Below are 14,646 nucleotides of genomic sequence, written 5' to 3'. Positions count from 1 at the left end.
GCTCAGATTTTGTGTTTGCAAATCTGGCGCATTCATCCAAATTGAATATGTATAGATTATTTCCTGACATGAAACACAGTAATGTTGTCTTCCTGCCAGGGCAATCCCATAAAATTCAGTGGGAATCTTTTAAAATAAAATTACAGCTTGACCTTGGGTTCAATTTCTTGACCACAGTATTGTAGAGCACAATTGAATTTTGGAAATTAAGAGCATATAATAACCAGAACATTGATTGACTAAGCTGTATGGCTGTTTCATTAAACCAACCCCTTCCAGTGACATGAAAGCATTATCTTTGTCCCTTCAGAAGGTTAGGAGGCTGAGTGTTATGGCTCCCAACTTTTCAAATGCAACTATCTTGATTTCTTTGCTGTTCTGTGGGCGAGCATCTTCCATTCTAGAGAAACTGTTTTGGGCTTGGGTTAAAATGCAGAACTAATTTCTATAACCTGGGTACTCTAGAACAACAATCTCTAAACTATCTGGCTTGGTGGACTTTCAGGGGGAGAGGGGAATGCAGGCACGTGCACCTTCAGCTCCTTTTGTACAAGGGGTGGTTGCCTTCATGTGCACTTGCCCAGCGCTTGAGTGACCCAGTTCCAAAAGGGCCACAGCCAAGGGCTTGGGGACCCCTGCTTTAAAAGAAATTTCCAAGTTCTAGAATTTCCAATAAAAGTATAACTAGGTAATGATTCAGAAGTTTGTTTTTCACATTTTAGATCAGCTTAGATTAGTTGATCATGTGAACAATGCCAAACTTAGAACTATGGACAGAACTGACTGGAATTTACAGTTGGAAATCAAGGCAAAATACAATCCAGCCAAAGTTCTGAGAAGAAATGGTTCTCTGGTTCAGGAATCCAATAATCAACATGTATTTGTGCAGGCATGCAAGCCCCAGCCAAACTTATCTGCACTGTGCATGTGCGTGTCTTCCAGCTGATTTTGGGGCCATTTGAGGCCATTTTCAGCCTCCCTGAGAGTCGAGGGAAGCCTCTGCAGCCTTGGGAAGCTGAAAAATGGGCCTTCAGAAAATAACAGAAATGCCAAGAGAGGCCTGTTTTTTGGCCTCCTCCAAAGGCTGCAGAGGCTTCCCATGAGCATCCGGGAGGACGAAAAAGGCCTCAAACGGGCCAAAAACCAGCTGGGAGGCGCACACATGCGCAGTGCAGTTAAGAGGGTGGGGGGGTGTTGCACATGTATGCGTGGGGGGGCGGGTCGCATTGCATTGTGGGTGCTGGCATGTGTACATGCATGCTGTGATGCGTGCGCGCACTTTCAGCACACCACAACAAAAAGGTTCGCCATCACTGTTAGGACCTTGTAAAATATGCATGCTCAGTTCTTAATGTCACTGACGTGTTAACAAAAAATAAGGAGAAGTGTGATTCATCTGTTCATGGCTCTGTGCAGTGCTTTGCCTAGGGGAGTGGTTAATACACCTGATGCTACAGGCAACTTTCTTAGTCACTAGGAAGTAAAATTATTCTAAGAGCTACATGGAGCTCTTAGTTTGCCAACCAATCATGTGATTCCAAATTATGGAAACATATGATAAGACTGGTCATTTGGAATCACAGTTGTGACTTAATAATATCTGAAGTAGATTTTACAACCAAGGTTATAGAAAAAGTTTCCAATTGCTGCCTATATATAGAATGCTGCTTTTGAAAAGCTTAACCTTCACAAATATTAGTTGCTGGTATTGGTGGAAGCAAACATCTCCCTCCTTGAACTCTTGATTTCAGTTCTAAACTTGGCAGCAAGAGGAATCTTTCAAAAAGATTCTTGGAGTTCTTTCTCCACATAACCCTATCTTTTATAAGTCACAATCACACTTCTAAAGATAGACCTATTTTAGATTAGCAGATCTAAAACCTAACAGTCAAATATATCATTTTAGTACATGTAATTGTTTATATAATAAACTGCTACCTTGACCTGCCCAGAAATAATATCAGAAATATTTTCCACAGAAGAATAAATCCACTCCAAAATAGGATTACTTGTGGTTGCTGGTGCTGAAAAACCATACAACCTTTTCCCTGAAGATTCTTGCATACAACAGATTTTTACATGGTTAAAAGTTATAAATAGAAAGCCTGATATATCCCTGCAAAAAATAAGTAGACTACATCCACACACACAAAAAAGGAAGTTGAGAAAAAAAGGAAGTAGGTGCTCCCTTTTTCTCTAAAGCTTCCCACATCTTGTCTTATCCTCTGAGCAAAGCTTCCCTTGTCTTGAAAAAACAAGAACGCAATTCTCTCAGCAGCCCGGTTGGAAAAGGCATCCTTAGGAGGGGAAAACAATCTATCACTTACATTTTCTGAAGATCATTGTCCATGGGTATGACAGTTTTTCCTACTATGACTGAAAGAAGCCCATTAAATCTGGCAAGCCGAAAAATTGTCTCCTTCAACTGCTGCCAGCAACAAAAGTTTAATGACGAGTTTATGGAAAAGTGAAAGTAAAATTCGAGAGTCCACCTTATTAAAGCTTTGACCACCAGGGGTCCCTTTTTCGCCCTTGGAAAAATACGCTGCTCTGGGAAAGGAAGGTGAATGTGTCACCCAATGATATTTCTTTGCCCTTGGGTTTCATTCATTATGGCTCATGAAGGTTTTAAAAATCCTAACTGTAGTTCTTTTTGCTGAAAGTTGTCCAGCCTGACTGTATACTGTTTTTGTTCCATCGTTAATCATCCTAAAAATGCTTGAAATGAGATTAACTGAAGGGTTACTGGACAATACTGTTGACAAAACAATGACATACCCTTTTCTTTCCTGGAATAATGTTTATAAAGATGTTGTTATATATTAATTTTGGAAAGTAATTTTTCTATAGTACAATTACAGGGAAATCTACAATGGTTAATTATCCAGTTAAAAATCATTTAATCAACTACAAAAAGGTGCAATTAATAACTGAATAGCAATATTTATTTTGAAAAATCCAAATTACAGATTAAGATACCAAAAAATAAAAAAATAGAACATGTCCACTGTGACACACTCTCAAAATAAAGAGTATCCTTCTGTTCTCAGTTGCATAGAAAGTAATTCAATAATAACTAAAAATTGTACAATTTGTAGGTAGATCATTCTACAAACCTGCTAAAAGCCAATAAATACAATAGTTAGATGTGGGGGAATCTACTGCTTCATGAGCAAAATGGTTCTTAAATCCTGGAAGTACTCTGGAAAATTGGGTAACTGTAAACAACCCATTAATGGACTCAAACATAAGACTGGATGAATGGACCCCTTCAGATTCCTGGAATTTAAAGATGATTCCCCTGAAGAATCTCTGGACAGGTATTCTATCAGTGAGGTAGGTAAGGTATAAGAAGTAAGAACAACTTTCACTTATCTCGGAAGAGGATCCATTAAATTCACCTGATTTTCCAGGTCAAGTGACATTAGGCACCACTGAAGATATACTAGTGTCCCGATTGAAGGTAGAGGCAGAACAGGGGCCACATAAATAATTGTTCAATGAGCTAAGTTGCTAAGGCTAGCTTGCTGTGTTCAGAATGGGATAATCAACAATGCCATTCCAAACTTTGGAAACTCAGCTTGCTATCTTCAAGAGTGTGAGGTTACACAACAATCTTAAGACTTGTAGATTTTTTGCGCTATGTTCAGTGAATTATTATAGGTGCCATAGGGAGCATTGAACATCTTATTGCTTGAGTTTGTAATAAGCATTTCCTTCAGAGTTTTACTATGTAATGTGTTGTCTGGCTTTGATTCTAAAATTGTCTAGGTGAGCCTGATAAAAACAGAAGGCTCTTAATAATACTGTTACTTGTGATCATTTCCTGTCTCACGTAATACTGTTATATCATGCAAACAAGATTCAACCAATAAAACAGGTTGAGTAGAAGCTGGGGCAGTGGAAGTATCGAAAGTGCACATATTATTGATGATTGTTACTACTAGATGATTAGAGGTAAAACTGGAAGAACCATATGGCTAGAACTGCATGCTCTTTTGCACATTAAAGCAATCTACAAGACAGCCTGCTCCAATTCATTAACTGATAAAAACGGGAAGACTATAATTCTCTAAATGTGTTAGTTTATATGTTTGCTGGGTTTACTCATCTCTTTTCATTTTTATTCATTTTTTAAATGATTCATAATTTCTTACATGAGCAATAATTAAAGCTCCAGGGATATCATTATCATAAACAGAAGAAACATAAGATAATCATCACCAAATTGTCTGGGTGAAATTTCTTAATAAAGCACCTTGTACTTTGCAGGACCAAATTGCTTAAATTAAATCTTAATGTTTTAATAATATTCCTTCTGTAAATCTACTGCTTTCCCAAGGCTTGGTATCTTTGTTTTTTTCTGATTATCGTTGGTGTTATTATTTCTATTTTGGATTTTTTTTTTAAAATGGTTTAATAGGAATATGCTGTATTACTTATTTTCGTGCATTTCTGTCTTTGATAGGGATAGAGATTGTTCTCTAGGTGAAAATGTTTATTGCTCTTTTTGGGACCACATGCTGAACAACAAAATGCATTATGAAGCACCAGCAGCCACTTCCTTAAGCCTTATCTGCCTTCACTCTATTGCTAGTTTGCTAGTTTTTGCCTCTTCCTGTTTTCTCTGCTATACGTATAAGATGCATATAGTAGTAGCTAGGCAACAAGGAGTTGCAAGTTTCAAATTTTCATGAACATGAAAATCCCATTATTTTTGTAGTCTTTCTGCATTTTTGTCATCCCCTATCAACAATATGTTTGATGTAATAGTTATCAGGCTAGAAAATAGGGGACCATGAGCTCTAGTCTTACCTTAGCTAGAAAGCCAGCTGGGAGATTTTGAGCCAGTCACTTTCTCTCAGCCCTAGAGAGAATGTAAGAGCAAACTGCTTTTGAAATCTTGCTAAAAAAAACAACTACAGGGACATGTCCAGGAAATTGTCAGGAATCAGTCCTGGCTTGGAGGCACAACATCTGCAAGATGGTTATAATAGCTGCAACACTTTAGTGCAGAATATTGATGTTCAAATTCTGTAAAACTTTTTTTTACAAGTTACTAGCTATGGCTTCTTTACTTCCTCTTTTACCATTTCAGGTGTCAGGGGAGAAACAAAGTTTTGGCTCTTGCTCTTCTGGCAGCCTCAACCATTGTTATCTGATGCTGTTGTAGTGTGCTTTGATGTTGCTTCTCCATCTTCTTCTGGATCTGCCTTGTGTTCTTTAACCTTCTCTTTTTGTATATGCCTTGTTCAGTATAGGACTCCCATGACATCCTTTTCAGGCGAGCAAACCACTTTATTTGCTGTTTTTGTGTATAGTTTAAGATTGGTTCTATGCCAATTCTTTCTCTTATGGTCCCATTTCTGATTTTATCTCATCTGGTCACTCTGGCAGCTTTCCTAAAACATCTCATTTCCGTGGTGACTAACTTTGTTCATGTTTTGTTGTAAATGTCCATGTTTGGCCCTGGTCACATAGGGTGGGGATGAGTAGGCCTTATACGAGATGCTTCTTTGTGCTGATTGGTACTGCCTTATATTGTAGGAGTGGAGCAAAGTGTCCTCATTCTTGGTTTGCCTTATTGCATTGTATATGATCCTAGATATTTGATCTTTGATACTTCTTTTATGCTTGTTCGTTCTATTACTGCATTTAGAGTATGCTTTTTCTTATGATTAGGCTGCCAAAATATTTGCAAAATCGTATGTAAATTAACACACGATACAGAAAAAATGCCTAGGCCATAGAAAATGTGCAGAGAAGAGCCTGGAGGCTAAATCATATAATAAATGGTTAAGAGAATTAGATACGTTTAGCCTAATGAAGAGAAGGCTGAAGAGAACATCTAATGGAACAAGCTTTCCTCCAGAGTTGTGGATGCTCTATCACTGGAGGTTTTCAAGAAGAAATTGGATAATCATTTGTCCTGGATGGTATTAAGGATTCCAGCCTTGGACAGGGGATGGACTAAAAGACATCCAAAGTTCTTCCAGTCCTAGGATGCTATGATTCTAAATGAATTTCTTCATTTTGTCATTAGACTCTCATGGAATTCATCAAGCTCTTTAAGAATCTTAGGTTCCATGGAACAGTCTAAAAACCCTGTTCCACTGTGTGACACTGAGACTTTGGACAACACCTCTACTAGAACCTTTGGTTCAGGGCTTTCATGAGGATGAGTTAGCATTAGCATTAGTGAGAGTCAGTTTCATGTAGTGGTTAAGGTGCCAGCCTAGAAACCAGGTGACTGTAAGTTCTAGTCTCGCTTTAGGCATGAAGCTGGTGGGGTGATTTTAGGCCAGTCACTCTCTCTCAGCCCCAACCACCTCACAGGGTTGTGGTGGAGGAAGGAATAGTATTAGGTGTTCTCACTACCTTGAGTTATAAAATAATATGAAACAGGATAAAAACCTAATAAATAAATAGTGAATGACCTCCCCACCCCACCCCCGATTGTTTGGATTTTCCTTTCCTTTTTTGTCATCCTTGCCATACTTTTTTCTTTGTATTGTCCATTATTGCATTTTTTTTTATTGTTGACTTGTTAGAATTCATTACCATTGAATACTTTTAAGAATCAGAGGGTGGTATCTCAGAATTGTTATTCTCTCATAATCTTCGTTCTTATACTTATAAGAACAAATCAGCTCCTCTATTAAGATAATCATCAGAAGCTGTGCTTCAAAGGATAATTGCATGGCTATTAAAAAAATAAGCCATTCTCTCTTTTTCACATAACTTTGATTTTATCCCTTTTAGGCACCCTATGATTTTTTTTATTAAAGCCACCAGTGGGTAATTTCAGTTTCAATTGATTGATATGGCAGCTTTTTTCACTTATTTGCTTTGAAATTAGGTTGTTACACTTGAACTTGCTTTTTTGTTTTCAAAAGAATTTCACTTTATTTTTACATTAGCTGCTGTGACATTCAATAAATGGAAAAGTGGTACCGAAGCTCTCCTAACAATGGCAATAGCACTCAGACTTATATACCACTTCACAGAGCTTTACAGCCCTCTCTAAGTGGTTTACAGAGTCAGCATATTGCCCCCAACAATCTGGGTCCTCATTTTACCAACCTCAGAAGGATGGAAGGCTGAATCAACCTTGAGCCGGTCAGGATTGAATTGCTGGCAGACGGCAGAATTAGCCTGCAATACTGCATTCTAACCATTTGCATCACCACAGCTCAAATAGTCTGGACACATGTTAAAGGACCTGGAATGGAAGATTATAATGCAATCCGGACACTGAAGCAACATGTTTGTTTGACCAATTTCTCATTAAAATATATATTTATTTCAGTTTCTTCTTATTGTGCAAAAATACATTTTATATCTATATCTATATCTATAAAAAGAGAAGGTAAACTAAATTTGCAGTTCTGAATTCATCCTCACTATCATCAGGATTTTCACATGCAGAAAAGGTACAAACTGGTAAGAGCCAACATTGAAGCACATAAAACAATATACAATTCCTTTCTTGATGTCATCCCTTTTTTATTTTTTGAGCAAAGTGTAGAAATGGTAGTTCGATATTAAATTGTAGGTGCACACAAACATCAAAATAATTCCAAAGTGCTTTGGAACAGAGTACAGCCTCTCTCCCATTCATTAAAGCAGCAGCACCTATTTACTGAAGCTCACCTGGAGTAAGTTATGCTTCTTTAATGAAAGGAGGTGCTGCTGTGTTTGTGCAAATCCAAGTAATTTCTTCTTAATTGTTTTTTAAGCATGCGCTACCCTAGTAAATATAAAAAATGCATTTTATTTTGCTTTTTTGTGACACTGAATTTAATTTTCCATATTTTGGGCAATTTGATAAATTATAGCTATATTATAGCATTTACCGCAACAGATACATGAGGGACAGACATTTATTTTTATGTTGTTTTTAAGGCACATTCAGTAAGCATGTGTATTCACAATTTCCTTTGGTCCAAGACAACTTTTAACGGTTGGAGGCTGTTTATCCAGGTAAGTGAGTATGCAGTTTTCCAAGGATATCTGTATCCTGCCCGTAAACGTCTACCGCATGTACTGTATGGATGCTCTGTATACCACCACTATGTCCAGGGGCCAAATGTTTACCAAGTGCATTACTGGTTTTTGCCGATTTATTTTGTAAGTCACATTCTCCAGAACAGCGTGTTTGTGCCATGTCTCTAATCCAGTCTTCTTTGAAGCTGAAAAACAAAGAAGAGGCATTCTTTTTATTTACTTGGAGGAGAAAAACCAATAGTTTTGGTTTAATTTAGCTACAGTTTTGCAATTTTGCCTGGCTTCTGAAATTAAAAGCACAAGTAAGAATGTAAAATGCATAGTTAATATTTTTGTAACATGAATAATTACAAAACTATTCAACAATAGTTGCATTAATTTAAAATCAGTCTAAACACCAGATGTGTACTGTTTGATTAAAAAACAATAAAAGAATATCGAAAAGTACAATCAATTGCAGTTATGTTCATGTAGAAGTACTTAAAATCATAAACTTTATTCCCTGAAATGACATAAAGCCAAGAGATGTTTGACAATTTTAAAATATTAACCAGCAAATAAATAAATACATATACATACACATATACATACATACACATATACATACATACATACATACATGCTTGTTAACTGTATTACTGGATGAACAGAATAGAATTCTTTATTGGACAATTGTGATTGGACACATGGAATTTGTCTTTGGTGCATAAGCTCTCAGTGTACATAAAAGATATAAGTGATAAATCATGATCATAGTCATCAAAAGTACGTTCATCATGAATCATAAGATACAACACTTAGTGATAGTCATAGGATACTAAATAAGCAATCAAAATCATACTAGGAAACTAAATGATATAATATAAATTGTAAACAAGGTTATAGTCATAAGTAGAAAGGAGATAGGTAATAGGAAGGATGAGAATAATAGTAATACAGTCTTAGTAAATAGTTTGACTGTTGTGGGAATTAGATGTTTAGCAGAGTGATGGCACACAGGAAAAAACTGTCCTTGTGTCTTGTTGTTCTGGTGTGCAATGCTCTATAACATTGTTTTGAGGAAACTATTTATGTCCAGGATGTGAGGGGTCTGTAGATATTTTCACAGCCCTCTTTTTGACTCATGGAGTATACAGTTCTTCAATGGAAGGTAGGTTGGTAGCAATTGTTTTTCTACAGTTTTAATTATCTGTTGAACTCTGTGTCTCTCTTGTTTGGCTGCAGAGGTGCAGATGACAGATTCAATAATTCTTCTGTAAAACTGTATCAACAGTTCTTTGGACAGCCTGAGCTTTCTGAGTTGGCGCAGAAAAAACATTCTTGTGGTTTTTTGATGACATTTTTGATGTTAGGTGTCCATTTTAAGTCTTGAGATATGATAGAACCTAGAAACTCGAAGGTCTCTATTGTTGTCTAGGATTGTAATAGGTGGTAGTATAGGAGGGTTTCTGCTAAAACATACCATCATTTCTGTGGTTTTGACTGTGTTTAGTTCAAGATTATTCTGGTTGCACCACAAGGCTAGGTGTTCAACCTCCCATCTGTATGCAGATTCCTCATTGTCTCAAATAAGACCAATCACTGTTGTATCATCTGCAAACTTCAGTACTTTAACAGATAAATCTTTTGAGATGCAGTCATTGGTATATAGAGAGAAGTGGAGAGAGCACACAGCCTGGGTGGGGTGTGTGCTGATTGTACAGGATGTGATTCCGCCTAGCTTCACCTGCTGCTTCCTGTCTGTTAGGAAGCTTATGATCCATTTACAAGTTTGGTCAGGTACTGCTAGTTGGTTTAATTTACTTAGAAGAATATCTGGAATGATGGTATTGAATGCTGAGCTGAAGTCTACAAAGAGGATCCTTGCAGAGGCCTTTGGAGATTCAAGATGTTGTAGGATGTAGTGCAGAGGCATATTAACAGTATCATCTGCTGATCTATATGTTCGGGAGGCAAACTGCAAGGAGTCTAACAGCGGATCCATGATGGTTTTCAGGCGGGCCAGCACTAGTGTTTCAAGGCTTTTTGTAACTACAGATGTTAGAACAACCAGTCTGAAGTCATTCAGTTCCTTGATGGAGGGCTTCTTTGGCACTGGGATGGTAATAGAGGTCCTTTGATGCCTAGCTTGCAAATATGACATCTCAGAGAGCTATGGCCTATGATCATCATTTGTGATATTCCATTAGCTTCTCACAAGTGAAGTCGGTGGGGAATCCAGCAGGAAAGATCAGAAGTTGCTCTGATAAGTCATTTCCACTTGTAGCATCCTCCCATTTTTGTGCAATCTCTGCTGGCTCAGTATCTCCCCAACTCCCCTGCAGCCTGCCCTGGGCCTTCCAAGTTCTCCCTCAACTTCTTTCTAGATTCATCCATGCTCTGCTGAGCCAACCAAGCTCCCCCTCTGATTGCACTCAGCTCGTGCTGGGCATTCAAAGCCTCGTTTAGATTCACACATAGCTTGCAGTATGACCTTCCCACTGCCTCCTGCAACTCTCTGCAGCATCCTCATCCCTCCCTTAGCACCCTGATGCTTCAATGTGGGAGTTCTGCCATTTTCCCATTCAATGACCCAAGAATCAAAAACTAGAAAGTCTATTCTCAACTGCACTGTATACCAGCTTTGCAGTCTTCACACTGACCTTTACTGGAAAGAAACTTTTGCATAATCCACATCTACACAGCCTTCTTTATGGCACTTTCTTCACTTGGATTCTTTGGAATTCTATTAATTTATTGTTTCTGACATTCAAACACCACTTTTGCAATGGCCTTAGGGAGAGTTGAAGCTATGCAAGAGCAATTATAGGAAATAATTCACCAAATACCACACTTTGTGCTTCTGACATTGTATTAATGGATTAATGACATTGGATAGAGCTCTGGATAAAATTTTACAAAGCAATAAAAGTCAGAAGTGAAACTGAAAGGCCAACAAGAGAGGAAAGGATGTACAATATAATTTGAAGGGAAAGGTGTGGTTGTTAGCTACGTCTGTCTCTGATTCCTAGCTTCTGGAAGGTATAGAAGATCATTTTCAATTTTAAGGTCTGGCAGAAGGCAATAGTAATTCAAATAGAAAGTTCCCTCAGACACAAATGATTTAAAAAATCCAGCCACCAAACCTTCTGTAAATTGATTGTGCACAGTTGATTTTCCAACTTGGCAACTTTCAGATGTGTGGACTTTGACTCCCAGAACGCCTTAGCCAGCATTAAGTTGCCAAGTCTGAAAGGCACTTCTCTAGAATATTCTTTGAAGTTTTATGTCAAAGAAACAGCAGGTAGAATATTTTTGCCATAGTAAAACAAAAGAAATTATTGAAATAATTACATGTTAGGCTTAAAACACTAGTAGACATTGAATAAATGTCATTAAAAACTGTACCTTAAAATCTCAATAAAACTTCATTTATCTAAATCAAATTATCTTGACTCAAGTTTGATTTTTATAAAAATAAACCATAATTGTGAACAGAGTCGAGCCTGGGAAAAATCAATTATCTCTAGGAATGCTATTAAAACATCGATCACAATGTTTTTAATGGCAACAATTACTGAAGATTTCTCACATCCCATATTTACAGAATTCCAAAGAAGTCTCCTTGAACAAATTATTTCTATCAGAATACATATCACTAATAATTTGATCAATTAAATGATCAAATTATTATTAGAGCCCACTATACTATGAGTGATTTTTTTGTGCTCATTTTACTTTCAAATTGGTGATTCTGGATCACCATGACAGATGTTAAAAGAGTATAAATGATTAGATTAAATAAAGATTATTTTCTCCACTGTTATTATTTGTGTAAATAATTCAAGGTGGCAAACAAGCCTAATGCTCCTTCCTTTTATTCTTCTGCCTCAACAGTCCTGTGAGATGAGCTATGTTGAGAAAGACTAAGTGATCCAAAGTCACTCAGCTGGTTTTTATGCCTAAAATGGGACTAGAACTCACCTAGTTTCTAACTGGTGGCTTAACCATTAAGTCAAAATGACTGTCTATGTTACCTGGAAATGTGGAGACAACTCTAATGGGAATTTGATCGATCATATAGCAGATTTCTGGAGGTGGTACGTTTTATGAATATTCCAACTCACTTTGGCTTTATTTTCATCATTATTTTCCTTAAAACTTCATTATTCTCTTGCAAATGGCAACTCAGTCACAGATTCTGTGAAACTGGAAGGAGCAACCCTGATTAAATTAATTTTTCACCTTTTATTTAGCTTACAGCAATCAAACAATGACTACGACTTTTAGCAGCCCAGTTTTGGAAAGCATCTGTGAGGAATGTAAATTTGAAAGTTCAGTAAGTAAGGGCTATCATTTCAACAGAGGGATGACTTCTTTGTACTTCTAAATTCTGAAGTATTTTAGTTTATAAGGAATGTATCAAAGGTGCAAATTATACGACAACAGGGTGCATATGTACATAAATACACATTTTTATTCCTACAAATGCATATGAATAACTGTATTTACATGTAGACTTCACTTGTAGAATCAGCTTTATATTTTGACAGTTTGATTGGTGTCTGTAGTTTTGGTCTTATTTTGCATTGCTCTTCCTTTTTTAAAAAAATAAATAATAATACAGTAAGCTCCAATGGCATTCAGAAAAATCTCCTTAATTTTCCTTTGTTATTATTGCTTTTTGCCAGAAGGGATAATAATGTTAATAACACTAGCAATAAAAAAATGCCCACATAGTTAAGACATTATAAGTGTGGCCATATATTTCCTGACAGATTTAAAAATAGCTTTGCAAATAAATTTCTTCCAAAAGGGAGTGGAAAAAAAATTCTTGTTTCAAAATATACATTTTAGTGGCAGTAATAGATTCTTTATGAGAAAATCATGCACAAGGGAACACAATGTTTGCAACAGCATAATACTATATAAAGAAAACAGAATTACATCGCTTTATATTGTTTGACTTTGTCATCTTCACCAAAAGGAAATTATTTAGATTCAAATGATTAACTGCAGAACAACCTGAAAATCACTGATTTATCTTTAATTCAAAATAGTTTTATGCTACTCTATATCCCAAAAAATCAAGGGGGTATACAAAGTGTAATTAAAACAAGTCCTAATACAGTGGTATTATATTATATTATATAGTCCTTTTTCCTGTATATCGTTTCTCCTCATTTTAGAAACAGGCATAGAGATTTGCCATTTACTTTCAACTCTGTCATATTCATAACTCTGTCATATTTCCCCAAACCCCCAAAACTTTAACCTTAGACTGTCTACTGTTGACCTCACCCCATTCCTGTAAGGGGCATGCATAAGAGCACCAACATGCCTCCCCACCCTTTCCTAATGTCACCTTTTATTCATACCTATTTCATGTAATCATAATCATGTTCCAATTATATTTGTAATCTAATACATGCTTGACAAATTTAAAAAAAATATTCTACACTGATTGTACATGAACCTAGAAGGACTTCCTTTCTTCGTTCTCCTGGTGTTCTAAAACCTACATTCCCTTCACTAACAATTGGTATGGTGTAAAACAGTGAAGTAATTGTCGAGAGGCTTCAGATTCTTTTCTATTGTTTTTTTTCTAAGTTGTCCAGAGGCATACTGGAGTTGGACAGCCTCCCTTAATAAAAAAAATAGTAATAGTAGTAGTAGTAACAACAACAAACATGAAAAACGCACTGAAGGGATAGGAGTGCCATATATCAATTCTATGATTTATCTAAGTCTCCTATCTCAGGGTCCCTAACACCTGCCCCCCCCCCATCCATGGACCAGCACCAGGCCACGGCATGCCAGAAACCGGGCCGCACAAAGAAGTGAAGCCCTATCTGCAGGATGCAAGCACCACGTGAAGCCACATCCCCTTTCAGTCTGCAGAAAAATCTCTTCACGGAACCGGTCCCTGATGCCCAAAAGGTTGAGGGCCGCTGTCCCATCTACTTATTTGGATAGCAAAGTCATTCAAACACAGGAAACTCCATTATATCGGTCCATTCTGCTGCTCCAACTAATCAAGGACTGTTAATACTTTCTGGTCTTTCAAAGAAATATTTTTCCCACTCCCCCGAGCTCTCTATGGCCTCAAGACTATTCCTATCCACAGGAATAGGGGTTGAAATAATTTTTAAATAGTCAAATGACATAAATTTGTCCTACAACCTTAAAAAGAAGTATTAATTGAGGATTAAGGAGAAAAAAAGTTGCTAGTTTGTAAAAATAAGATTAATACCAGAGCACAGAAAACAAAAGAATAAAAAAAAGAATACTTTTATATTAGAAAATGGAGGGCATACCAGAGTAGTATATCTTATTGTATACCTTTCTCATTAATGTTTTTAATTAGAATTCCAACTACTTGAATAAAATATTGGGGCATGTTTAATTAAGATTATTTTCAATGTGTCTTCCATTCTTATATATGAAAACTCCAAACCCTATATAAGATAAAGCAGGGTTGGTCCCTCCAGTCTAACTTCTGCAACCATTAGATTATTTCCCAATTATGCCACTGAAATTGGGTGACAAAACCAACAATTTTCAGCTGTGTGGTTTTTGTATTTTTTAATCTCACAAAAATACAGAATAAATATGTCCTTTTCCTGTGAGATTATTTTCCAGCCCAGTTTCCTAACTATC

General features: G+C 36.7%; 2 protein-coding genes across 4 annotated transcripts in view; both read right to left on the bottom strand.

Annotated features, from left to right (window-relative positions):
• The window catches only part of CARD19 (caspase recruitment domain family member 19), a 42,645-nt gene extending 40,155 nt beyond the window's left edge, over positions 1–2,490 (bottom strand). Inside the window, exon 1 of one of the 3 annotated variants that reach the window (XM_087923885.1) lies at positions 2,328–2,490. Coding sequence is in view for 1 of the 3 variants with exons in the window: in XM_026723976.2 (XP_026579761.1) it covers positions 2,328–2,343 (16 nt within the window). In the remaining 2 variants the exon portion in view is untranslated. The remainder of the gene's footprint in view (positions 1–2,327) is intronic. The other 2 variants (XM_026723976.2, XM_026723992.2) reach the window with 2 other exon arrangements.
• A 4,995-nt stretch (positions 2,491–7,485) lies between these two features.
• Positions 7,486–14,646, bottom strand: part of SUSD3 (sushi domain containing 3) — a 50,576-nt gene continuing 43,415 nt past the window's right edge. The window contains exon 6 of the mRNA XM_087923884.1: positions 7,486–8,192. Coding sequence (XP_087780010.1) covers positions 7,976–8,192 — 217 coding nt within the window. The 3' untranslated portion in view covers positions 7,486–7,975. The remainder of the gene's footprint in view (positions 8,193–14,646) is intronic.

This window comes from Pseudonaja textilis, chromosome 2, assembly GCF_049901715.1.
Source record: "Pseudonaja textilis isolate UNSWEBS1 chromosome 2, rPseTex1.2, whole genome shotgun sequence".
Taxonomy (NCBI): domain Eukaryota; kingdom Metazoa; phylum Chordata; class Lepidosauria; order Squamata; family Elapidae; genus Pseudonaja; species Pseudonaja textilis.
This window is presented reverse-complemented; position numbering and strand designations above follow the sequence as displayed.